General features: G+C 35.3%; 2 protein-coding genes across 2 annotated transcripts; one reads left to right on the forward strand and one right to left on the reverse strand.

Moving 5' to 3' along the window:
• The first annotated feature begins 8,173 nt into the window (after positions 1 to 8,173).
• Positions 8,174 to 14,676, forward strand: LOC103485765 (ribulose-1,5 bisphosphate carboxylase/oxygenase large subunit N-methyltransferase, chloroplastic). Its single transcript, XM_008443466.3, has 6 exons — positions 8,174 to 8,807; positions 8,914 to 8,942; positions 9,263 to 9,474; positions 10,046 to 10,171; positions 11,096 to 11,500; positions 14,164 to 14,676. The coding sequence occupies exons 1-6, from the start codon at positions 8,317 to 8,319 to the stop codon at positions 14,374 to 14,376; spliced, it is 1,476 nt and encodes a 491-aa protein (XP_008441688.1). The 5' UTR covers positions 8,174 to 8,316; the 3' UTR covers positions 14,377 to 14,676.
• Positions 14,677 to 16,559: 1,883 nt separating this feature from the next.
• LOC127149543 (uncharacterized mitochondrial protein AtMg00810-like) lies at positions 16,560 to 17,633 on the reverse strand. Its single transcript, XM_051085324.1, has one exon. The coding sequence runs from the start codon at positions 17,631 to 17,633 to the stop codon at positions 16,560 to 16,562; it is 1,074 nt and encodes a 357-aa protein (XP_050941281.1).
• Positions 17,634 to 26,906: the final 9,273 nt, after the last annotated feature.

Here is a 26,906-nt window from a genome sequence, read left to right on the forward strand (position 1 = left end):
AGATACTAATCTTAAATTAGGTTGGAGCGAATTTCATCTTGCAACCTATGTCCTAGCTATTCATCCGGTCTTACCCTTGAAATGATAGGCTTATTGAGCTAGTGCTAATTATAAGCTTCTCTCATCTATGCAAATCTAAGGATAATCTTGTGTGAACAAGAGTTCATAGTTAGTTTAAAACTAAGATTAAGTTACCTAGGTCATTATAGTCAATTTTAATTAATAAACAACGTTATAACATAAATGTGACTATTTCATGGTTCAGTATTATGTAAACTCTTTACATAGAATGCCCTCACTTTCATGTCTCTACATGAACGATTCATGATCACATTGTTTATACTAACTACAAAGCGAGTCACATTGATAGTGTCGCCAAAATAAGATGTCCAACCTTATTTGTATACTATAGACTATTTAGGATATATACTCGAACTTGATCCATGTTTATATTTCTACATAAAGTTCAAGTTTATTCAACATAGCTTTAGGACCTTAGTTTATTGGATTTAAGATTATAGTATTCAATTTCACTAATAATTTCTCAATAATAACTTTATTGAATATAATATAATTACAAACATGAGTTTTAGAACATAAATTCCAACAGAAACTAGCATAAGCATGTTTTCTTTATAAATCTCATCAATATGCTTTAAACTTTTCAATACTTTCTAAACATTATCCTCATGCTTTAAAAATTATTAATATAAAACTAAAATATAACTTAAATACCTTTACTCAAAGCATGTTTAACACATAATCCTAGTAAAACAAGTTTGGAAATTAAGTTTAAAACACATTTTGTCACTCATAGACTATAGCTAATCCTTTTGGACTAAAACTCCTCTTATCTTTTCTTGACTTGAAGGTAGAGAATTTAAGTACAAGTTAATCCTCTAAAATGAAAAATATCAAACTTAACTAAAAAAGTCTAAAAAACACCAAAACAGCCCAAAAATGGTGTCATAACACATCTAACCACTAGCATGGGCAATAGGCAGCATGCGAGCACACACAGGCCCTCAGGGGTGCCTAGTCGCATGTTTACCCTATGCTCGGCATGTCATGTGCCTATGCCATGTCCTGATGCCTTTGGGCACACATGACCTGCTTCACAACCTTGGCGTGTGTTCCACGTCGCCTAACTGTCTGCTAGCCATGTAGTGTAGATGTTATAAGCCTAAGATAATCTCTTATCTTCAAATGCACGCATGCCCTAAGCCTTACATTCTGATGCCTTGGCCATCTTCAACCTTGCCCAAAAATACTGCAAAAGTTTCATAAAACTTCACTAAACTTCTAGAGCTTACAACATTTAATCTAGCCATCAAAATTGCCACGCCTTGCTCCAATATACTTAACATTGCTTAACTTAACTTTAGAAATAACACAACCATAACCAAACATATGCAACGGAAAAATAACACAGAACTTCACTGTTAATCATATAAGCTCAAGAGTTCTATAACAGTATAAAATACAAATCTCAAAACAAGAGCTTAACAAGGAAATGTCAAAAGTCTTCATAATCTTCAGCCTTCAACGATTGGTTAGCTCCTTATACAATCGCCTAGCCCCGATCGCTTACCTTTTAACACGATCGCTTAGCCACCTAAGTGATCGCTTAGCACCAATGGTTTACCTTTCAACTCGATCGTTTACCTTTCTAAACGATTGCTTAGCTTTCTAACAACCTGGGGGAGGAAAAACTTAAATCGTAAGTAAAAGACTTAGTGAGTGAAGTTTTAAAAAAAATCTTTTGGAATGCAATTCATAAATCATTTTCATTTAAACATAGGCTCAATACCTCAATTAATTTATGCATTTCAAAACACATAAGTACACATTAGTCATTCATATTCCTTTCCACCAAGAACATGAACCATCCCTCATATAGACTACTGTGATGTCCTTTCACGATCATTAGCATCTTTTGAGATTTCATTGGTTCATTTCTCGTTGCTTGGGTCGCTAAGCTTAATACGCTCCTTAATCTCAACGTATTAGCCAGCTTCTCACTGCCATGTGGTCCTCTCATCCCATGGTTGCCTTGAGTCATTATGTGCATATAATTAGCTAGCTCATTAATAGGAATATGACTAATGGTTTACTCTCAATACAATGCAATACCAGTAAACATGAACTTTAACTTTTAAACATAGCATTAACGTTGTCTTCATAAATCATAAATGTGCATGTCGAGATACATGAATCATAAGACTTGTAAAGAAAAGCTTTTGAAATCTCTAATCATTTAGAAAATCACTCATTGTACTAAGTTTCCCTCTTTGATCAACACTCTTCTCCAACCTTCTTCTTACCTAACGATCTCTAGCTTTTCTCTTTGTAAAATCACAGAATAATAATCATTTCCTTTTGTCCTCTTCTCTTATTTATATTAATCTTAAGTTGGATTAATCACTACTTAAATTCTTATAATCTTGCATGCTCTTGCTTAGCAGCAAAATACATGCAATATGCTTAAGACACATGGAATCCACTTCACTGATTTGAGAATTATAACCTTGAGAACCTTATTCTTCTAAACGATCGTTCAATCCTCTTACGTGATCGTTTATTCCTTTAAATGATCGTTTTCTTCTTATACAATCGTCTAATACTTTCTTACACGATCATTTAATTGTCTTATTGCATCACAAATCTGATTCTCTTGAAAAGTTCGGAGAATATAAGACTGAAGTTGAGATTCAATTAGATAAAACTGTAAAAAGACACTTTGATCAGATCGAGGTGGAGATTATGTGGACTTATGATTTCGTGACTATTTAATAAAGCATGGAATCCAGTCAAAACTCTCTGCATCTAGTACGTCTAAGCAGAACGGTGTATTAGAAAGAAGAAACTAAGCATTGTTGGGCATGGTTTGCTTTATGATGAGCTTTGCTCTTTGATCCTCAAAGAATAAAAAATTTGTATAGACAAATACCAGATTCTTAGGGGAAAACCCTATCATAAATCACCAAACCAAGTAGTGAATTAGTATTAGGATTTCTAAAGACGTTATAGATAAACCTAGTTCATCCACTAAAGTAGTTGATAAAACAAGGGAATCTGGTAAGTAACATCCTTCTCAAGAGTTGAGAGTGCCTCGAAGTAGTGAGAGGATTCTTCATCAGCCTAACTGTTACTTGGTTTTATCAAAAATCAAATCGTCATACTTGATGATGGTTTAAGAAGATCTATTGACTTTATGAAAAGCAATGAATGATGTAGATTGTCTATCTAACGTCTAGAAATGACTAGCTATGCACTTTCAAATAAGAATTTTGGAAATGCAAAATGTGTTCTCAAGATCCAAATTGTTTAGAACTACAAGAACAGTATACTAGCCAGTCTCAAGCATCTTATATAGACAAAATGTTGTCTAGATATAAAATGCAGAATTCCAAAAAGGTTGGATTGTCGTTAAGTATATTCTAAAATAGTTTAGAAATTTAAAAGACTATATGCTCGTGTATAGTGCTAAGGATCTGATCCTTATTGGATACACTGATTCTGATTTTTAAAAATATAAGAAAGTCTGCATGGAAATCAGTACTCACTCCAAATGAATGAGCAGTAGTGTGAAAAAGCGTAAAGTTAAAGTGTACTATATCTGGGTAATTATGCATCGTAGTGACGTTGTAGTAACCTCGATACTTATTGAGCAATTCGTGGATGTTTGGTTTACAAAGTCCTTCACGGCTAAATTATTTGAAGGTCACCTAAATAGCTTAGGTCTACGAAGTTTGTGCACTAGGACTAATAGGAGAATGTTTGGGCGTATGCCCTAGTTTATTGTACTCATATGAGTAATTCTCTCACGGCTAAATTCAACATTATTTTCTCTTACTAGGAGTTTTAGTCCAAGTGAGAGTTTGTTGGAATTTATGTCCTAAAACTCGTAGTTTGTAGTTAAAATTATATTCTATTCAATAAAGTGATTATTGAGGATTTATTAGTGAAAATAGAATACTATAATCTTGAATCAATCAACTAAGGTCTCAAGGCTATCTAGTGTAGACTTGAACTTTATGTAGAGACATAAATGTGGATCAAGTTCGAGTTTATAGCCCAAACAGTCTATAGTGTATGAATAAGGTTAGACACCTTTTTTTGGGAACACTATGGATGTGGCCTGCTATGTAGTTAGTACAAATGATGTGATCCTAAATTGTTCATGTAGAGACATGAGAGTGGGGGCATCCTATGTAAAGAGTTTGCATAAGACTAGAACCATGAAATAGTTACTTTTAAGTTATAACACCGTTGACTATATAAACTGACTATTTTGTTTATGATAACCTAGGTACTTAATCTTAATCCTGAGCTAACTATGAACTTCTGTTTAATCAGAATTATCCTTAGATCTGCATAGGTGAGGGCATCTCAATAGCGCTGGTCCAATAAGCCTCCCATTTCAGGGGTAAGATTAGGTAGATGGCTAGGGACATAGAGTGCAAGATGGATTTCACTCCTACCCGCTTTAGGGTTACTAGATATGTTTTTCCCTTAAGGACTATATCCAAGTCTTGCACAAGGGATCCTACTCTCTCATTGATCTGAGAAGGATTTAATTTATAGGTTGGACCTTAAATCAAATGTTCAATAATGAATCAATGGGACTTAAGAAACAAGATATAGTCTCGAGGGTAAAACAGTATTTTTAACCCAGTCGAGGTTATGAACAACCTATAAAGGATTAACTCACTGATCATGGTTATATCAAATGGACACAAATATATCTATAGTGAGGGGAGTGCAACTACGAGACTTTAGTAGAATGACTCGTTAGTCAATGAATATTGATTAACTAGGTCTAAAAGAGTTTAGCCAATTAATCTTAGAACGTTGAAGCCCATGATCTATAGGTCCATTAGGTTCCCTTGCTACCTCATACGGAATTAACTTAGAACAACATGTTGGAATAATTCTAATTGTTCGAATTAGGTAGAGAGAGAGAAACCGACGAATATATGTGATATAGCCATCCCATAAGGCTTTATGTTTAAATGTGATTTAAATGTTAAAAATATGAATATGGATTCATATTCAGAAGCTCGAAATTGATGGAAATGGTCAAAGTTGTGAAAAGTCAAAATGTTGACTTTTTTACTTTAAAAAGTCCAACTTTGACCGACTTTATATTCAAATGTGATTTGAATTTCAGGAAAATAAATGTGGATTCATGCTCGGAAGTCCATAATTAGTCAAGATGGATAAAATGGTAAAAAGTCAAAATGTTGACTTTTGACTTGAAGCCCACTAAGAGAAAATGGAATAATGAATAAATCCACTAATGGTTAGTGGATTATGAGATGTTACATGCAAATTTTGCATATAAATAGTGTATTTAAGGGGCAATTTTTAAATTGAAGAATAATGAATAAATCCACCAATGGTTAGTGGATTATGAGATGTTACATGCAAATTTTGCATATAAATAGTGTATTTAAGGGGCAATTTTTAAATTGAAGAAGATTTTGCTATTTTGAATTACAAATTAACCTAAAGTTTTTCTCTCTCCCAAAATCTCAAACCTTAAAATTCCTTCCCCAATTTCCATCCATCTTTCTTTATTTTCTTCATTGAACAGGTCCCATAACTCGGTTCTAAGTCCGAAGTATAGCGGGTCAACTTTAGTAGTAGTCTGAGGTCTGTGATCGTGAGAAGATTTGGAGCATCGGGAGCTTCGAAGGTAAGTGTTTCTTTTAACCCTAATTTAGTGTAATTAGGGTTATGCTTAATGCATGTTAATCACTAAATTAAGTTTAGTTGCAATTAAGGTAAAATCTCGATCCTTTTATCCGCTGTGCATGTTTCGTATCCATCATTTAACAATCCCTTGATACTTGTTTTCCACTCCACAGACCACCTTTGGTCACCTAAGGATAATTTAAAACATCTCATTTCCATGCTCAACTTACAAAACCTTCTAAGAAAGTCTTAACACCCTTGGCTTGCTATGACACACAATCTTTAGTACAAAAAGGTTCTCAATGCCTAGCACACACAAATGCCTTGTCTTATCTTCCAAAATGTTTAAAACATGTCTTTAGAGGTTCATATGACACCTTTAGCCACCTAGCCATGTCCAGAACGCCGGTTACCAACACTTAGCCTAAAATCAACATTAAAACCCTTTCTTCCTTTCACTTGGCCTCCAACCTCTCAAACCTTCGGCCACCTAACCAAATAACAATTTGACTTCAACTTCTACTAATTTTAGCTTTCTTTCTAAACATAAAAATTCTTAAGAAATGTTAAGTTAAGGTTTACACCTCACTTATGCAAATCTAATAATAATCCCGAGTACACATAAGTTCATAATTATCTTACGATTCAGAAAGTCATTTTTAATGAGTTAATTAATGGTGTTATAAAGTAAAAGTGACTACCTCATTGCATAGGATGTTCCACTTACATGTCTCTACATGAGCATCTTAAGATCACTTCGCTTATACTAAAGACAAAGTGGGTTACATCCATTGTATCTCCAGAATAAGGCGTCCAACCTTATTTTTATATTATAGACCATTTAAACTATTACTCGAATTTGATCCACATTTCTATCACTACATAAAGTTTAAATGCTCATATTATAGTCAAGAAATCTTGTTTATTGGATTTTGAATTTATAATAACCAAATTCCTTATTCAATAACAACTTATTGAATAATACTTCAGTAACTATTTTATCGAATAATAGAATAGTTTAACATTCACAAATCACACGGCTTTAGAACATAAAACTCAATTTAAAAAAAAAAAAAGAGAATGTTTTTAAATTTAAACATGAATATATCAAAATCTTTTTGTTTTAAATTTTTAAATTTAATCGTGAATATATCAAAATTTAGTATTTTTTTTTTTAAAAATTGTTCCCTACCCTTGTATATCGAAATCTATTAATCTTTTTTTGACAAGATTGATTCAATTCTACATGTAAGGGTTTTAAAATGTGAAATTACATAGAATAATCATATAACCAATGACTAGGGACGTTCGCAAAAATAGTAAAAACATTTATGATAATAGGGCCCATGTTACTATATTTTTTAAATTACAAAAGTAGCAAATTTAAAAGCGAATAGCCCTCTGATAGTCGTCTGATATATCTAATTACTTATATATTTGTCATATTTGTAATATGGAAAAAAGAGGTGTTATGGACTATTTATTTTTAAATTTTTTTGTCATCTTATGTAATTTCCTTGACTAAAAAAGGCAAATAGGAAAAACAAAAGTTTCTCTCCCATAACTTCTTTTGGACAGCGGATATGATTTTTCTATCCTTTTATTTTTTCTCCTTTCTTTAGCATTACGCTGTGTCATGTTTAGATTATGTTTTTTATCTACTTCTTCTATAATAAAAAATTACAATTATTTGAGGTTAATTTTTATAAATATAATAAAACACCAAAATATTTTACGGTCAATGTAACAAAATCAAAAAGCTCGTGAAACTGACCATTTTTTTAAAATATTCCAGGTTTACCCTTGCTGCTTTTGAATTTCGTGCGACTTCGATGTCTTCCTTCTTCCTTTCCATCTTCTTTCTTATCTTCTTCTTCTGCAATTTTTCTTTTATAATTTTTTTTTTGAAAAATCATTATCTTTGTTTTCAATCAATCATAAATCATGTATTATTTTTTTTCTTCAAAGGTTATTCGGTTCAAGATCGTGTACTAAATATAAAAGATCGTACATGATCTTGGATAAAAAATTGTTGGACATTGGTATATGATCATGTAGCAAAATCTAAACGATTCTGTCACCAAATATAAATCTAAATGCTATTGCTACAAGATCGTTGACCAAATATAAAATATTTAAAAATTACGCATGCTTGTGACCAATTAATCTTGTTGACTAGACACTTTTGATATTTTTCATCGTGGATTTTTCTGGTTTTGAAAATTTTCTAATAAATTTTTTACGATTATTTAATATGCATAAAATATAAATTTAACAAAATGTCATTAATAGATGATGATGTCTACCAACTTTGATCATTCATAAACTTAGAAGTTATTAATTTTCTGTATCTAAATATTGTTTTATTATGTAGAAATAATGATTAAAAACTAGTTAATATTGACTTCATCACTATAGAATTCTATGATGTATATCACTTATATAATTTAGAATTAGACTATATTTAATAAATATCTCAAAGTGCATCCGATGTGGAAACTCTGAAGCCTATCCCATATGCAGGCCACGTACCAGTCCAACGTGTGCATAATCGTCAAAATTTTATCCACTTCTTCTCCAATGGCCTACTAGAAGCTTGAAACTCCCGACCTCGAAATGGCCACTCCAATTACAACTCCCATGGGAATGGCCTTAGCTTCTTCATCCTCTAGTTTCCTTTCCCTTCCTCGCACTCCAGCAAACCTCTTACTCCCGTCAAAGCGGCCGCCACGGCTCTCTGTTACTTCTCTCGCCTCTCCAGATTTAGATCCATCGTTGCCTTCAAACGTTCACACCTTCTGGCAATGGCTTCGCCAGGAAGGCGTGGTCTCCTCTAAGACTCACGTGAAGCCTGCAATTTTCCCCGAAGGCCTCGGACTGGCCACCACTAAAAACCTATCCAAGAACGAGGTCGTTTTGGAGGTTCCTAAACGATTCTGGATAAATCCCGACGCCGTTAATGATTCCGTGATTGGCAATGTGTGTAGTGGGTTGAAACCATGGATTTCTGTTGCTCTGTTTCTGATTAGAGAAAATCTCAACGGGGACTCTCGTTGGCGACGCTACCTCGATATTCTCCCCCAGGAAACCGATTCCACAGTGTTTTGGTGGGTTTGGCTTGATTCTTACTGTTTAATCTGTTTTTGTCCTTTTTATGACGCGTTTTCATAATTGTGGAGTTGATGGAGTGCTTGTTTTGATGTTTCAGTGCAGGTCTGAGGAGGAGCTTGCAGAGATCCAAGGTTCGTCTGTCATTGATTTGGAACTCCGGTTTTTATGTTCTTAACAAGCTACCATGCTTTCCCAATCTCAATTGATTGAGGCTAGAACACTAAAATCAGTACAAAGTTGGGTTTATTTGACGGCAATGTAAAACTTTAGGAACGAGAAACGAGTTAGGTTTTTGATGTGTGGATTTCTTATGAATATTTAGGATTAGGGATGTGGCTCTGGTCCGTAAATTAATTAGTGTGGTGCTTTAATCTTGAAGACGACTCTTCCTTGTGCTATTCATTATCATTTAATAATTGATTATAGCATTAATGCTTCATGAACTTTTCAGGAACCCAACTTCTGAGTACGACTTTGAATGTAAAAGAATATGTTAAGAGTGAATTTCTCAAGGTTGAAGAAGAGATATTGCTCCGCCACAAAGATCTATTTCCATCACAAATCACACTGGATGACTTCTTTTGGGCTTTTGGGATACTCAGATCAAGGGCATTTTCACGACTCAGAGGCCAAAACCTTGTTTTGATCCCCTTTGCGGACTTGGTTAGATCTCAAACTCTTACTTTATTAGGCATGCATGGAAATTTTAAGTAGCTTTTTAATAGAAGCCATAAAATATTTGGTTGATTATAAATTATTGTAACTTCTTTACAAATATGTTTTATGTTAAAACATTTCTATAATAATTATTTTACAATATATAGTTTATATTTATATTAATTTTCACAAAAATATTTAAGTTTATTACATTCAAATACAACTATATTTATTAAAGTTGTTATCTTCTTGAATATAAGTCTGCCTTTTAAAATATCAAATTCAAAATATGGATACTCCAAGAACATGGAACAATTTTCAAAAGCACATTTGTCAAACCTATCTTCACTAAAGGATTAGAACACAAAACAAAAATCTGGATTTCCAACCATGAATGAAGCATGAAAATTTAAGACCACGAATCAATTGCCTACCTAAATCTAGCATCATGGACTAAGTCCAGTATCTTACAAGAACATCATAACTCAATGGTTTATTATCTAGCACATAACAAAAGTTTTTCAGTCCTTTTGTAATTTAAATTTTAACTCTGTCAACACAACTCGTAATTAATCAGGTCAACCATAGTGCTAACGTAACCTCAGAAGAACATGCATGGGAGGTTAAAGGACCGGCAGGTCTCTTTTCATGGGATGTCCTATTCTCTCTCCGCTCCCCACTTTCTGTGAAGGCTGGTGACCAGGTGAAGTATTAATTTCTACGTAATGACTAATAGTTGGAGTTTTCGCTTGTTGAAGTTTTTATTCCAAATCTATAATTTATGTGTAGTGAATAAAACATGAGACAAAACAGGACAAGACAAGATAAGGGGGCATTTTGATCTGATCTTTTCATGAGTAAAATGATGATTAAATTGCTTTTATGTCCTTTCGTTTCAATCATGTAATCAAAACTTACCCAACCTCCTGTTGGTAAAAACCTCCCACTTTTACCTATGAAATAAGCAAAAAATAAATAAATAAATAAATAAATAAATAAAATAGAGAAATTAAAGGAAGGCAATAAAACTGGATGCACAAAAATTACTGGAGTTGCACCAAACTGAAGAAAAATACCAAAAATTCTACTATATGAAAAATATTACAATCACACAGAGATATCTCCCCAAACCCCAATTACAAAGTTACTCTCAAAGCTCTTGACTACTTACAATTTATTTTCCACTTCCAAACTAGAGAATACAAAAGGAAATTTGACTTGAATTAGCATACCTAAACTTAAAATGTTTCTGAGTTGAACGAATTGAAACTAAAGATATAAACTTTTCATATAGTACTTAGTTTCCATGACTCCCTTAAACTTTTCATATATTAGACTGCTGCACTTCTGAATTCTAATATTTTGCCAAAACCCCAATACCAGAAACTTAAAGTATAAAATCCGTAGTTGAACTCAAAAATAAGTCGGAGAACTTCCAAAATGCATTAGTTGTTGCATTAAACATAATATGGGTCCTATGTCTATTCATTTTTCTTATTTTTCACCTAAGATAGCTAAAAATGTAATTTGGCCTTAAAAATATACTTTACGACAAGGTTTTCAGGAAAACCAATATTAGTGATATTTTGAAAGTGGATTAACCTTCTTTTGACTGTATATTCAACAGGTGTTTATTCAATATGACTTAAAAAAGAGCAATGCAGACTTAGCTCTTGACTATGGGTTCATAGAGCAAAAGTCCGACCGCAATGTATACACACTAACGTTAGAGATACCAGAGTCGGATCTTTTCTTTGCTGACAAGCTAGATATCGCTGAGACAAATGGTCTCGGTCAGACTGCGTACTTTGACATTGTTTTGGAGCGTCCTTTTCCACCTGCAATGCTTCCGTTTCTACGGCTGCTAGCTCTTGGAGGTACAGATGCATTCCTTTTGGAATCTCTGTTTAGGAACTCTATCTGGGGTCATCTTGAAATGCCTGTTAGTCGAGCAAATGAAGAGCTTGTATGTCAAGTGGTCCGAAATGCTTGTGAGGTGGCTCTTTCCGGCTACCATACCACCATTGAAGAGGTAAACCATCGAATCTTCATTTATACGTTATTTTTTCATAACATTAAACTACTTTCATTGACAAAAAATTAAAAGAATACGCGAACGGACGAAAAAAACAAGCCCACAAAAAAGGGGATTCCCACTACCGGAGATTCCAACTACACAAAATTAAGTCCATAGGATAATTACAAAAACTTTTGATATTGAAGCTCAATGAGACACCAACCTACTGCATACTTTATCCACCACAGTGTTACAGAAAGAGACTTCTCAGGTTGTTCCCAAGAGGAAGGCCCAGGTGAGAAGGGAGAAGCTCCCCATTTTCGCAACCAATCCACTCAGTCCAACTCGTGATCTTCTCTTCCTGTGTATTGATATCCAAGACGCTACACTTTCCTCTATTAATTTTCAACCTCGACATCTTTTTGGAGAAAGCCAAAAGACGGTTCAAGAGGAGGAACGAATTAACATTACTGGAGCAAAACAAGAGTGTCCTTCGCGAATTGAAGATTTGAAGGAGACACCCTATCCTTTCACACTTCAAAGGGCTTAAAGATCTTACCGTCAACTCACTTACTCACCAGCCTACAAAAAACACCCACCACCAAGATAAAGAGGAAAGAGGAGAGAGGATCTCCCTGTCTCAGAAAAATTCAATAAGCTTCATCAAGTTATTAACACAATCAAATTATATATTATATAGTAAAAAAGACATGCAAATCCTATTTGCATTTTAACTTGACACTCAACAATCTTTAACAAAGTTGATTTGGTGGATAAAATTGACGAAGAACAACACACCAAGCACCTAGCTTAAACACCATGGATATGGTGGAAAGAGGATGGGATAATTTCACTAACTCAAGGTCAAAGCCAACCTTAGATTTCCGAGGTCAACATTTTGACTTTTGACTAAAAATAAAAAATTTCCTTTGTCCTTGATGTGTTAATTTTGATTAAAAATTAATTAAAGAATTTAATTAATTAAAAATCCACTTAATCCCAATCAATCCGATTCATCTAATTTGAAACTTTTTTTCAAATTTTCGATATTTAAATCTTGCTTAAGATTAAATATTAATGATATCTTATTTAAATCTTATTTAAATATCATTTATCTTTCAATTTGTAATTTATGATATGATTAAATATTAATGGCAATTTATTCTATCGACCATTTTGAACGATTTGAATTTGTCGATTGAAGTGTTCTAAATTTTATGTCATAATGAGCTAGTAGACTTAATGGACCTACCAATCACGAGCTCCAATGATTCAAGATTAACCAACAAACTCTTTAACTTGGCTAACCAACATTCGTCAATTAACGAGACTTTCTACAATAGCCCGTAGTTGCATTCTCCTCATAATAGATATATTTGTATCCATTTGGTATAACCATGTCTGTAATCTTGGTTGGGTTAAAATACCGCCCTGACGTTACTTCTTGTTCCTTAAGTTTCGTTGATCCTCTAAATGAACAATTGGTTTATGATCCAACCATTAAATCAAATACCTCTCGAGCCGGTGAGAGGGTGGGACCCCTTGTCAAGTCCGGAGCCAACACATAAAGAAACAACTTCTCTACTATCTCAGGAAGCACGTAAAAGTGAATTACGTCTTGTACCTTATGTCTCCAACTATCTACTCGGTCTTATCCTAAAATGGAAGGTCTAATGGATCAATGTTATTGTGTTGCCCTCACCATTGCAGATTTAATGATAATCCCGAATAAACAAGGATTAATAGTTAGTTTAGGATTAAGGTTGAGTTACCTAGGTCATCAAAATCGAGATAGTCAATTTTAAACAGAAAACAATGTTATAAAATAAAAGTGAATATTTCATGGTCCGATCTTATGCAAACTCTTTGTGTAGGATGTCCCCACTCATATTTCTGCACATAAACGATTTAGGTTAAGGTGCCCAACTCTATTTCTATACAATCTAAGGTGCCCAACTCTATTCCTATACAATCTACTATTTAGATCCAAATGAATTAGCTGAAGACCATGACCTCTCCAAAGTTGAAGAGAAGAGAAAACAAATATGTACAAAGTTGAAGGAAGGGGGCTGGTAGTCTGAATTATTGCTGTCAATTTTAAAAAAGAATTGCGATCATGTTGGTTTATATGGGGATGAGCAGTACGTTATAGTACAAGTTTTCTTGATGTTTGAATTAGTAGGGTTCGATAGTATGTCTCATGAGATTAGTTGAGTGTGCACAAGTTACCTCAACACTCGTAGATATGAAAAAGAAAAAAGGAACTCAAATAGATGTCGACATAGTCTCTAAATCTTAGCAAGTTCAGTTAGATTTCTGAACTTTGGATTGTGGTTTTATACCATTTTTGTGATTTAAATGATAACACAAGTATGACGTGCTTATTGAACAAATATTGGTAGTTACTACTTTGTTTTGTCCAATTGTGAAGTCTCCGTCACTATTTTTTAATTTATCGTTATTATGCCGGTCAATATTGTTCAATATGGCATGTCATCTTATGGTTGCTATCAACGAAGACTATACAGAACCACAATGCAAGTTCAAATAACGAACTAAATGGACACAATTATCAAAGTTGAAAAGACTACATTTAAATTTTAACCAACCTAGCTTAGCTGCCTTGACACAGTTGTGTTACTGACTCTCACTCATTTGACAACGGCAATGAATTGCAGGATGAGAAGCTAAAAGAAGAAAATCTTGATTCAAGATTGAGGATTGCTGTTGGAATAAGAGAAGGGGAGAAAAGGGTATTGCAGCAGATAATCCAAATTTTCAGAGACAGGGAGCTGGAATTGGATCAATTGGAATATTACCAAGAAAGGAGGCTAAAGGATCTTGGGCTATGTGGGGAGCAAGGTGAAATAATCTTTTGGGAGTCCAAATAGAAGGCCCCTTCTACTGCCTTAACAAAAAGGCTGAGAGAACATCAAAACATCCTTTTTCAGGAATTAAATACATGGGGTTCCATTATTGGCGTGTTCTTGTCCACCTGATGTTTCAATTAATCTGTGAGTAAATATTTGGTTTCTTCTAAAATCAAATAGGCTAGGTACATTGTCTCCATATTTTAATTAACTAATTTATATTAATAATTGGTGATGAAATATCCTTTATTATATCCGTATCACAGCTTACGTGTTGCACAGTTCAGTTAACGTTACTATGTATTTTTCTTTTTACTTGCATTTATCATCCTTCGTTAATGATGCAGTTTTTTTGTTTTTGTTTATTCTTTTTTTGTTTTCTTTTGTTTTTGGGTTGAACAATGTGAGGGTTGATGGATTCAAATAAATGTCTAAGTTTAGTCGATTGAGTTATGGCCATGCTGGTTCGTTTGGAGAGATTCAACTCAATAATAATCCTTGATGGTATTTTTTCACGATATTGATATGAATGGATGATTTACTCTGCACAACAATTTAGAATACAACTTTGATATTAACTTGAAGAATAGGGAGAAGTTTTAAGAACTCTCTAGTTTGTTTCTGGAACGGATTTTGTTTACTGAAATAGTGTTCATATAGCATAGACATATCAACAACCCCTTTCTCTTTTTAAATTTTTAATATTTAAATAGTTTATTTTCTATTTATTTATTACTTATTTTAAATAACTACATATTTATAAATGAAGGAATCAAATCGTCAGCAAAAGTTGCTTTGGTTCGATTCAAAATAAAATGCAGAAAAAGTTGAAACAAAAGTACAGAAATCATGTATTTGCAATTTAGAAGTCAAGCATTAAGGAAAAAGATAATAAAGACATTATGCCTTTGCAGAAAATACTTTTGCTGCAACGCTCTTCCTCCATTGTTTATCTACTTCAGTAGGCCTTCTTTGCTATGACTCATTGAAATGAAAGACTGGGGGGAGTCCTTGTGAGAGAGGGAAATTTGGAAGAGAGTAGGATGAAAGGTTTAGATAACTGCTTTTTTTCGTTTTAAGAGAGAAATAAAGATTCTAGAATAGGAGAAAATGTGAGTGAGCTTCCCTCTACACTATATTGTGTGCGCAAGTGGGCTCAAATGTACCAAATATATTACGGCCAATTAATCGCGTGTTGACGGGTATTTTTGGCATTTTTTATTGTAGACCTGTGAGTTTTTTCGTTTTCGAAATTGTTTTATACAGTGTAAATAATTTACCAATTTGTTATGTTTTTTAGAAAACCCATTTTTCTTATCACTGTTTTGTAAAGGCAGTTTGAGTTTTCTTTTAAAAAAGTATATATTAAATAAAAGAATTTGCAACTGTTAACATTTAATAATTTAAGAATATGATTATGCACCTCTTTGCAAATGTTGAAAGAGAAATTTTGAACCAATCACAAATTGCAACGTCATTTCTCAATCGAAGATTTTCGTATCCCAATATGTAATTGAAGACATAAGTTAGTTCATCTAGGTTAAAATTCTTAAGATAATCATATTTATGCATCAATTTTCTTATTTTGTCGATCTAGGGAAACTAAAGAGTCAACGGAGCAAAAAGGACTTAATTTCGAGCTAAAACAAAAGAAAAGAGGTCAAATAAAGATCGGTTGCAAAATGATAATTTCGGCTTCATTGGCGTCGTGCCACGACGCCTTAGACCTGAGAGCTTTAGCAACTTCGTGACACCAATACAAGGGCCACAACACTACCACCAATTGCTGCAACGCCCAACTGTATTGTCCCAGCGCGCACGTTTCCTCCCCAAGTTGTTATAAATCCCCATTCTTTTGTATTTTCTCATAATGCAACATCCACATCAAATTGTCATTAGTTGTGTAAGAGTATTATTTAAATATTTTCTTGTGTATTTACATCAAGGAGAAAGGGAAATAAATACAAGTTCTATGAGGTAAGAAAGGTAACAAATAATACAAAATCATACAAAATAAGATAATATCTTCTTAATTACAGTAAAATATATATACATTAATACCCTCCCTCAAACTCAAGGTGGCAGAGTAGCTGTCAGCTTGAGTTTGGTACGCAATTGATTGAAGCGAGTAGATGGTAAGACTTTGGTGAAGATATCAGTTGGTTGCTCAGTGGTGGAGACAGGTTGCAAAAGAAGAGTGTTACTCAAGAGATGATGACGAATGAAGTGACAATCATTTTCGATGTGCTTTGTACGCTCATGGAAACATCATTGTGGGAAATTTGGATGGCACTACGATTATCACAATAAAGAAGAGTGGTACCTTGCTGGGGAACACCCATATCAGCAAGAAGCCAACGAAGCCATAACAGTTCAGCGGTAGTATCAGCAAGAGCACGATATTCTGATTCAGTACTAGAACGAGAGACAACACTTTGTTTCTTACTACGCCAAGAAATGAGAGAATCGCCTAAGTAGAAGCAGTAGCCTGTTGTAAAACGCCGATCAGTGGGATCTCTAGCCCAATCTGCATCAGAATAGCCAGATAATACAAGAGAGGATTGAGAAGAAAACTGAAGTCCATGCCCCAAAGTCCCTTTGATATAGCGAAGGATACGTAGTACGGCAGTAAAATGGATGGTTCGAGGAGCAGCCATAAATTGGCTAACAATGTGAACAGCATATGCAATGTCTGGGCGAGTCACTGTTAGATAGATGAGACTGCCAACTAGTTGCCGATACAGACTGACATCTTCAAGAGGAACACCATTATAAGGGGTCAAATGAACATTGGGATCTAACGGCGTTGAAGCGGTGTTAGAGTCAGTGATTCCTGAGCGAGCTAAAAGATCAGAGGCATATTTAGTTTGGGACAATAAATACCCGTCTGAGCGGCGAGAGACTTCAAGGCCAAGAAAGTAGTTGAGAGATCCAAGGTCTTTCATTTCAAAATGTTGACCAAGGTAATGTTGGAGATCAGATATAGCTTGTGGATCATTACCAGTGATAATCATGTCATCAACATAGAGAAGAAGGAGAACAATTCCCTGGGGTGTGTGGCGAGTAAAGAGTGCAGTGTCATGAGGACTAGAAGTAAAACCAAGTTGAGTGATGGTAGAGCTAAATGTGGCAAACCAAGCTCGTGGAGCCTGTTTGAGGCCATATAGTGCGCGACGCAAGAGACATACCTTGTGAGGAGGAGAAGAAGTACCAGGAAGTGGCTTCATATACACTTCTTCAGAAAGAGTCTCATTAAGAAAAGCATTTTTAACATCCATCTGAAGAAGAGGTCACTGCTTGGCAGCAACAACAGCTAATAAACTGCTAACAGACGTCATTCGAGCCACAGGAGCAAATGTTTCTTCATAGTCAATACCATATTCTTGGGAATACCCTTTTGCTACAAGACGAGCCTTATATCGCTCAATAGTACCATCAGAATGAGTCTTGATTTTGTAGATCCATTTACAACCAATGAGTCTTTTACCAGGAGGTAAGTCAACATAGTCCCAAATATGCGTCTTTTCAAGAGCCTGTAATTCATCATTCATCGCTTTCTGCCATAAAGGGTCAGTACTAGCCTCTTGATAAGAGGTAGGTTCAACAAGAGAAATAATAGTGAAAAAACAGTGATAATCTTGGAGATGAATAAGAGGTTCCCTTACCCTAGTAGAACGACGAGGAGGGGTGTCTGGAGTAGGTTCAGGACTGTCATCAGAGATGGACGATTGGTCCGAGATTGCCGAAGTAGGTGCAGATTGAGCAAGCTCATTACCAAGAGGAGACTCAGAGGGAGGAAAAAAGTCAATAGATGTGTCAGTGAAGAAAGGTTGAGGACTAGAGAAGGAGATGTGGAAGGAGGACAAACGAGAGAACATAGTATGCTCCCAAAATGTGACATGGCGAGATATACGAAGTCTATTGGAAAGGGGATCCCAACAACGAAAACCTTTATGTTCTGTGCCATAGCCAAGAAAACAATAGAGGCGGACACGTGGTTCAAGTTTAGTGTGTTCATGAGGATGCAGAAGAACAAAGCAGGCACAACCGAAGGTTTTAAATTAGAATAGTTGGGAGGAGTACCATATAGTTTTTCGAATGGAGAGATGTTCTAAAGAACGGAGGAAGGAAGACGATTGATAGTATAGACGGATGTAAGAGCTGCTTCACCCCAAAATTTCTCAGGGCATGAGGCAGAAAGAAGAAGGGCACGTACTGAGTCAAGAATGTGGCGATGTTTGCGCTCGGCTCGTCCATTTTGTTGAGAAGTGTGGGGGCAGGAGCGCTGAACAAGAGTGCCCTATTGGGAGAGAAAAGATAGAAGAGTGGAGTCTTTATACTCCAAGGCATTGTCGATGCGAAGGGTTTTGATGGGACAAGAGAATTGGGTGCGAATCATATTAGCAAACTCAATATAAGTGCGAGATAATTCAGAACGGTGTTTGAGAAAATAAATCCATGTAAATCGAGAGAAGTCATCAATAAATAAAACATAATAGCGATAACCATGGGCAGTGGAGGTAGGGGCAGGGCCCCAAATGTCAGAATGGATTAAATCAAAAGATTTATCAGATATAGAAGTGGATGTAGAAAAAGACAAAGCAGGTTGCTTAGCAAGTTTGCAATTTAAACAATTAAAGGGGATAAACTTGGTAGTACTGTTTAAATGGTTAATAGAAATTAAATGACGCAACTTTTCTGGAGAGGCATGACCAAGACGAAGATGCCACTGATATGTATCAGAGTCAGTGACAGGGGCAGAAATGGAGGAAGGAGAAGGGACCTAAAGTGATAGGAGCTCAAACAATCTTCCTACTTTGCGACCCGTCCCAATCGTCTGTGGATCCTGAACCTGACAACCATTGGGAGAAAAAGTGACAGTTAAGCCAAGGTCGCACAATTGACCAACAGATACTAGATTAAAGGTTATGTTTGGGACACAGTAAGTATGGAGAAGATTCATACTGGGAGTATTAACAGTGCCAATGTGTGTGATATTCATACAATTGCCATCAGCAGCATAAATGAGAGGTAAAGATTTAGCGGGAGTAGGAGTGTTCATAAGAGAATAATTAGATGTCATATGATTGCAACATGCAGAGTCAAGAAGCCATCGATTACCTGATGAGACGGCAAGTGCAGAGGAAGATGATGAAATTAACTGATTTAGCAAACTTTGGAGATCACTTATCTAAACTGAAGGGTGGTAGGATTATCTAAAGTAGCAGCAACAACAGAGGAGTTCCTGGGTTTAGTGAAGTTCTTTGCTCTTGTAGAATAGCTTCAAGGTCGAGGTGGTTTTATGGGACAATTATTCAGAATATGACCTCGTTTATGGCAGTACCTGCATTCTATTTTAGGACAATCAATAAATTTATGACCAGTGAGCTTACAATTCTTACAAAATGTGCTTGATGCTCCAGGTGGTGAATAAGTGCTGGCAAGAACAACATCAGAATGTTTAGAGAGATTGATGCCAAGACGTTTTTCTTCAAATAATATTTCTTGGATAGCAGCATCCAATGAGGGCAAGGGACTGCGGTGCAACAAGGCAGCCTTGACAGATTCATATTCTGGACGAAGTCCCATAAGGACTTTAATAAGACGAAGATGATCTTTACTGATTTTAGCTTGATCAAGTTGAGTCCAGATAGGTTGAAGCACGGCTAGATACTCATTGACTGATTGTCCAGCTTCTTGATTAAGATTAGCAAGATTATTGTGCAATTGATAGTAATGCGCTAATCCGACGAACTTAAATCGTGTAGACAGAAAATCCCATAACTCCTTAGCACTTTCAAAAGCATCAAATTGTGTATGGATAGTAGGAATTGATGTGTTACTAAGCCAGGTGATAATCTGATGATTTATGCTGTCCTATTCTTCAAGGCGTTCGATAAATTTTCCATCATCTTCCTTGTCTTGTTTGGTCGGTTTGGCAATATCACCTGTGACAATACGCCATAATTTTCGTCCAATTAAGAAACTTTTTATTTGATTGGCCCATGTAATATAATTAGAACCATCAAGAATTGTGCTAATTGGACGAGCAATTTCACTTTTCTCCATCTACTCACAAGAAGAAACCAAGTCAGCGAACGACAATAATTAAATAAATAAAAAAAGAGGGGGTTTTCGGGTCAGGTTTTAGATAGGGGCTGGGGGCGGGTTTGGGTATTGGCGTGACTGGACGCGTTTTGGGGCTGGGTTCGGGTTTGGGTAACAGGAGATGTTTTCGGGTCGGGTTTCGGCATAAGGAAAATAGGAGATGGAGCGGGTTTCGGATTCGGGTCTCACAGAGATGGAGAGCACGCTCGGCTTTCGGGTCTGTGAAGAGACGGCGTCGCACGCTCGGCTTTCGGGTCTGTGAGGAGACGGTATCGTACACTCGGCTTTCGGGTCGGATAGGCACGTAAAGACGAAACACGAAGAGATCTCGTGGAATGGGTTTCGACTTTCGGCTTCGGTCGGCTGGAGACAGGTTTCACGGTGATCGGAGCGTCGACGGAGGTCAGAGACTAGAGCGTGTTCGACTGGGAGTGGGTTTCTCGAAGACCGGCTCGTACGCGCACAAACTGGCTCGGCTTCACAGATCTGGAAGGAGTAGAGAAGACGCGGGCGTCGGATGGGTGTCGGCGGCGGCGAACGCGTGCGTCGGATGAGTTACGGCGGCGGTGGCGGTTTGAGCAGTAACCTAGGTTAAATTTGGCTCTGATACCATGTAAGAGTATTATTGAAATATTTTCTTGTGTATTTACATCAAGAAGAAAGGGAAATAAATACAAGTTCTATGAGGTAAGAAAGGTAACAAATAATACAAAATCATACAAAATAAGATAATATCTTCTTAATTACAGTAAAATATATATACATTAATAAGTTGGATCATTTCATTCTTGTAATTTCTTTGAAAAAAATTCTTAAATAAAATTCTCTCTTTCAGTCCTTTGAAGATGTTCTTTGTGTTCCAATTTTCTATTGAAGCTACTCCAAGATCAATAAAGAAGTAAAGGTACCTTCTTGGGAATAAGTTTTTAGTTAATCTTTCTTAGAGAGCTATGTTTTAATTGCATTCTAATTTCAGTTTTTAATTGAATTCCAATCTTGCTTTTATATAGGTTCATGTTTGAATGAATTGATCACTCATAATACCATCAAACTCTTTTTAATTTATAATATTGTTCTCAAAGCATGTCTTTTATTTTAATATTTTCTTAAATTATCCAATTTGAATTCAATTAATTAATCATTTTTAAGATAGAGACTTTTCTTACTTTTGAATGTTACAACATTGAATTCAAGGATCCTAATGCAAATTTAAAGAATTGCATGGAAACTACTAAAATGAAAGTGTATTTGATAAGGTTAGTATGAATCTATTGCATTAATTGGTTTCTTGAAGTAATTAATTGTAGATTTAAAATTAAATGCAATTTTATTATTTGTTCAATGATAGCAAGATTCGCTAGAAATATTCATTCTCACTTTTAATTGATTGACAGAAACATCTTGTGTGCCCTCATTTCATCAAACACACAAAACATTTACTAAGTTTTCTTTGCTTTGTTTGCAATTCTCACAAAAACCCCTTAAATTCTCTGACTTCAAGATTTGTGTTATCCTAAACAAATTTTTCCTAAGATTCGACCCCTTAATTATTCTTTACTAATTTTTTGATAGTATCTTTGATAAATTAAGTTTGGGTTACAAATCATTTTTGTTGGTGTGATTGGAGGAATCTTTAAGCCTTTTATTTTCTTTTTAAAACGGCATACCTTTCGTCCTACTAACAAATTGGTGCCATTGCAAGAGAATCTTAGTACTAGGCTCCTAATCTTTAGTCAAAATGTTGAATTATAAAAAAAAAATCAATAACAGATTGTGTGTGATTATTATTCCTTTTGCGTATGATCCTCTCCTTCAAGAGTCTTGAGTTCGATTGCTTAATAGATATATATTTCTCGAGAGGAGCGACTACATCTGAAGGGAAAAAAAGAGAAGCAAAACTCCATCGAAATCAAGATCAAGAAAAGCTTCAACAAGAAGAGTTTGAAGTGGAAGAAGTCCAAAGAAGAGAAAAAAAAAATCCAAAAAGAGAATAATTGGGAGTTTTGGAGATGACCCACACAAATCTGAAAGACTTTTATATGGTTTGTGACGACATGGGAGCTCGAGAGTTATCGAAGAACAACTAAATTTGAAGGCTTCTCGATTTTTTAAAAGGTCTTTATAAGTACAAGATGGAGGTGGAGGGATTTGAACTCAGGACCTCTTATCCTCGGAAACAAACAGATGTCAGTTGAGTTAGACTCATGTTTTCCTTGACCGATTATGCGAAAAGTTTGCTCAACCTTCTGCCCAGATCAATCACTACATGGAATGACCTAAAGAAGAAATTTCTAGAGAAGTTCTTTCTTGCATCAAGAGCCCACGTATAATGAAAGAGATCTATAGTATTCCACAAGTCGTGGGGAATCTTTATTCAAATATTGAGAGAGATATGAAGAGTTATGTGAAAGCTTGCCACATCACCATATCTCGAATCAAAATTTGATTCAATATTTCTATTTCGTTTTGTTAGTCTTGGATTGAAAGTCGTTGAAAGCAAATGATCTAACCTCAACTATGGCATAAAATTCCAAAACTTTGGGAATAAAGCAACCAATGTAGACTTTTCATCTTCTGCAAAGGTAAACAAAGTTCGATCTCAATTATCTAATTTGACTTCTCTTCTGACATAGATGGCGAAGAGGGTAAATCAACAAGTGATGGTTTGAAGTGTTTGTGGAGTGCTTAGGCACCCAAAGGACAAGTTTCCCGAGATCACAAATGAGGTCAATGTGATAGGAGGCTTCAATAGGAAGTATGGTCCTCACAGTGACATGTACAATGCCAGATGGAGAGACCATCCCCACTTGAGATAGGGAAATCAAAGACAATATGAGCAAAGGCCTTCCAATCCAACTTCTTCTTCATCAGGTATTTCTCTTGAAGATATAGTAAAAACTCAACTCTCTTAAATTCCAACAGGAGATATACCAACTACAAAAAGATTCTATACAACTTTCTTAAGATATCAAATAAAAAATGAGACGAGGACAAACTTCACAAATCTTGGCAACTTACACAATTGGCGACGGTTGTGAGCAAGCTTGAAAACATAAGTAAACTACCCACCCAACCAGAGCACGCCAACGGTACCAGAATTTTCCTTAGAAGTGAAAAGAGTTTATCTCCATCCACTTCAATGTCATATTTTAGCCCCAATCCTCATCCTTCTCAAATTAAAAACAAGGTAAAGAATGATGAGAAAAACGAGACAAAAGACCCACCGTCCTCTACAAAGATATGTGAAAACTCCTTACCCATTGTTCCTTATTATATGCCTAAAGCCCCCTTTTCCTAGTAGATTGACACTGAAAAGAAAGGAGGCTAGCAACGATGAAGAGCTTTTAGAGGTATTTAGAAAGTTGCTAATAAACATTCTCCTCCTAAATGCTATTCAACAATTCTCAAGGTATGATAAGTTTCTTGAAAAACTTTATAGTTTGCACCAACAAGAGGAAGGCTAAGGAAAAAAGAAAAGTGACAATAAGTGGGAATGTCTTGGTTCCCTTAAAAAGAAATATCCCAAAAAAAAATGTAAAGACCCCGACATGTTTACTTTACATTAAACTATTGATGATAGAATGATTTCTCATGCAACGTTAGACTTAGGTGCTTCCATAAATGTTATGCCTTTTATTGTGTATCAAGACCTAAATCTTAACAATTTGCAATGTGCAAAAGAAAAATGTGTGCATTCAACTTGTTGATAGATCATATATAACTCCTCTTGGAATTGTTGAAGATGTGCTTATTAAAATAAGTAATATTTCTTATATAGATTTTTATATTTTGCAAATGAATGGACAACCTACTAGACCATCACCTACCATCTTGCCAAGGATATATTTTCTTAAGACCGCTACAACCATTATAAATGTTGATCAAGGATCTCATAGTGTTGAATTATGGTGATGTTGTTTTCTTTCAATATTTCTAATGCCACGAAGTTCTCAAAGGAGCATTTGTCTTTATGTTTGTTTGAGATATATGATTTGGTTGATGAGATAGTAATGAATGTAGATGAAAATTGTGATGAGATTGTTAACTCTCTTTATTGACTTTAATTTTGACAACTTGAATGATGATGAAATTTCTTTTTCTTCTCATGAGCAAGGGATTGAGCTCAAGGCTCTCCTCCCCCCCCCCCCCCACCCTAAATGTGTTCTTAGGAGAAAAGAATAGAATTCCTGTATTAATCTCTAGAGAGTTTACATCGAATCAAGAGCTTATTTCGCAATAGATGGTAAAAGTGAACAAAAAGACAACGAGATGGATATTGGATGATATGAAAAGGATAAGTCATTCTCTTTACATTCATAGAATCATGCTTGATAAAGGAGCAAAAGTGGTAACCCGACCTCAAAGAAGATTGAATTCAGTCAAGAGGGAGGTTGAGCTAAAAGAGATTTTGAATCTCAACGAGGTCAAAATCATCTATTCCATTTTTTATAGTACATGAGTAAGTCCTATCCATGTCGTGCTCAGGATTATGTGACAGGGCCAAGCACGCGGCTATGATGGGTGCGCAATGTGTGTCATGCGAGGTTAGCACGTGGTTTGGCACCTTAATAGGGCCTGCATGCGCGCGTGCAGTTTGACTGCCCCTAACCATGCGCTAGCCTTACCCATGTACCATTTTTTAGTCATTTTTTGTGTCTTTTGGAACTTTTTAGCAAAATTTGGAATTTTTAAGGATCAAGTTGACTAATTATGGATTTATTATTCTAATTACAGGTCAAGAAGATAAAGAGCAAGTCCACGAGACTTAAGGGATATAACTGATAACTTGTAGAAATACAAGTTCTTGTAGCCTTTTAGTTAAAACAATGGAGGCAAATTAAAATACGAGATAAAAGATCAAAACATGTAGCTTTTATTGCAAATTTATAATATTAAGAAAATGCACCTTACATAAGTCATCATGCATGATTAGTTGTGCTTTTAAGTGTTTTTACACGTAGAACGACAAGAGAAATGAAGTGAATCGCAAGAACTCAACAAGAAGAAGCTGTCTGGCAAGTCGTAGATCAAGATGCCAGTACATCATTATGCGAGATGATTCACTAGAAGACAAGAGTGGTAATTTGGAGATGATGTGACAAGAAACGACTACTTTCTACACTAACATTTTTAGGCAAGGACAAATGTGCAACATAGCAAAGGACGAATGTGCAGCATAGCGCAATTAATTTTTCGCCTAAAGTGTGCTTATAAAAGACTCCAACTCCACCATGAACAAAAAAAGAGGAGGTCATCCCATAAGGAGGTTAGTGAAAGGACGAGTATTAAAATTCCTTCACCATCTAGAATTGAATTTATTCTTCCACCTCTTCTCCGGTCAACATCTGAGTGAAAGCTTAGAGAGAGATTAGACAGAGAATCTCACCCTCCATTTCCTTAACTTGTAAAAGAGCAAGGGAATGCAAACTAGTACATTATGCGGCTCGACACATCTTTTTAGTTTCCATTTTTTGTACTCTATAATGTGTTGTATGAATGTTCTTATTCTCATGGCTAAGTGGCCTACATTATCAATACAAATTCATATGTTTATCCACTGTCTTTCTCTTATTTTATTGCTATTCATCTTGTTGAAGAGTTATATGTAGTTTAAGTATGTGTTTGATAAAGGTTCTTTAAGTATAAGATACATCGTGTTTAGTTTGAGCTTAACTCATCGCTTGGCTAGCGCTTGTCGCCAACTATTTGAGAGAGTAAGTAGCAAAGACCTAGCTAAACACGCACAGAAGGGAGTATGAAAACAAACTTCGTTCTAGCGTTTTTTCTTCAATCATTTGTATCCCTATGGGAGAACAAGTATGATGTTTAGACGTTGAGAGGTTGCTCGCATGATATAGAGAGGTAAATATGAAGATTATAACTAAGAAAGTCTAGATATATATCACTTGATTTATCTTTACCATCCCCAAACGTAACATGTCAAGATGAACATTTTTGTTAACTCAAAGAAGAAAGATTGATTCCCTGTCATTTGTCTAGTATACCCACTATCAAAATACCATATATCTGTTGAGGACTGAATCATTGTAAAAGCAATACTACACTTTTCTGATTGCTTTACTCTCCAAACCTTATAACTCCTCTTTCCATTTTGATCGAAGGAATTAGCTTTATGCTTCTGTAGACGATAACTACTTTTCGATGATGAAGTTTGTCTCTCTGTAACGAATAACAGAAAGGTCCAATATAACCTCTCTTACCATAGTAATGGCAAACCTAGCTAGTTACTTTTGATGAAGAGCTAACAACTTTAGTTTTAACTGGTTGATCAGGATTTACACCTACAGTAGCAGGAACAAATTTTATACCATGAGTCTGATTGATTCTTTTTTCAGATAAGTTAAAACCAAGACCACATCTGTTTGAACTAGACTATCCTGAATTTACTGACTTCATAGTCTATTTATACTCTGTCTGGATCT

Source organism: Cucumis melo, chromosome 5 (genome assembly GCF_025177605.1).
Source record: "Cucumis melo cultivar AY chromosome 5, USDA_Cmelo_AY_1.0, whole genome shotgun sequence".
NCBI classification, from domain to species: Eukaryota; Viridiplantae; Streptophyta; class Magnoliopsida; order Cucurbitales; family Cucurbitaceae; genus Cucumis; species Cucumis melo.

What these genes read in the sequence shown, in the direction of transcription:
- LOC103485765 (XM_008443466.3), top strand. Translation starts at nt 8,317, where the DNA reads ATGGCCACTCCAATTACAACTCCCATGGGAATGGCCTTAGCTTCTTCA. An exon ending in ACCGATTCCACAGTGTTTTG is followed by an intron (nt 8,808 to 8,913) that starts GTGGGTTTGGCT and finishes GTTTCAGTGCAG; the next exon opens with GTCTGAGGAGGAGCTTGCAG. An exon ending in ACCATACCACCATTGAAGAG is followed by an intron (nt 11,501 to 14,163) that starts GTAAACCATCGA and finishes AATGAATTGCAG; the next exon opens with GATGAGAAGCTAAAAGAAGA.
- LOC127149543 (XM_051085324.1), bottom strand. Translation starts at nt 17,633, where the DNA reads ATGGATGTTAAAAATGCTTTTCTTAATGAGACTCTTTCTGAAGAAGTG.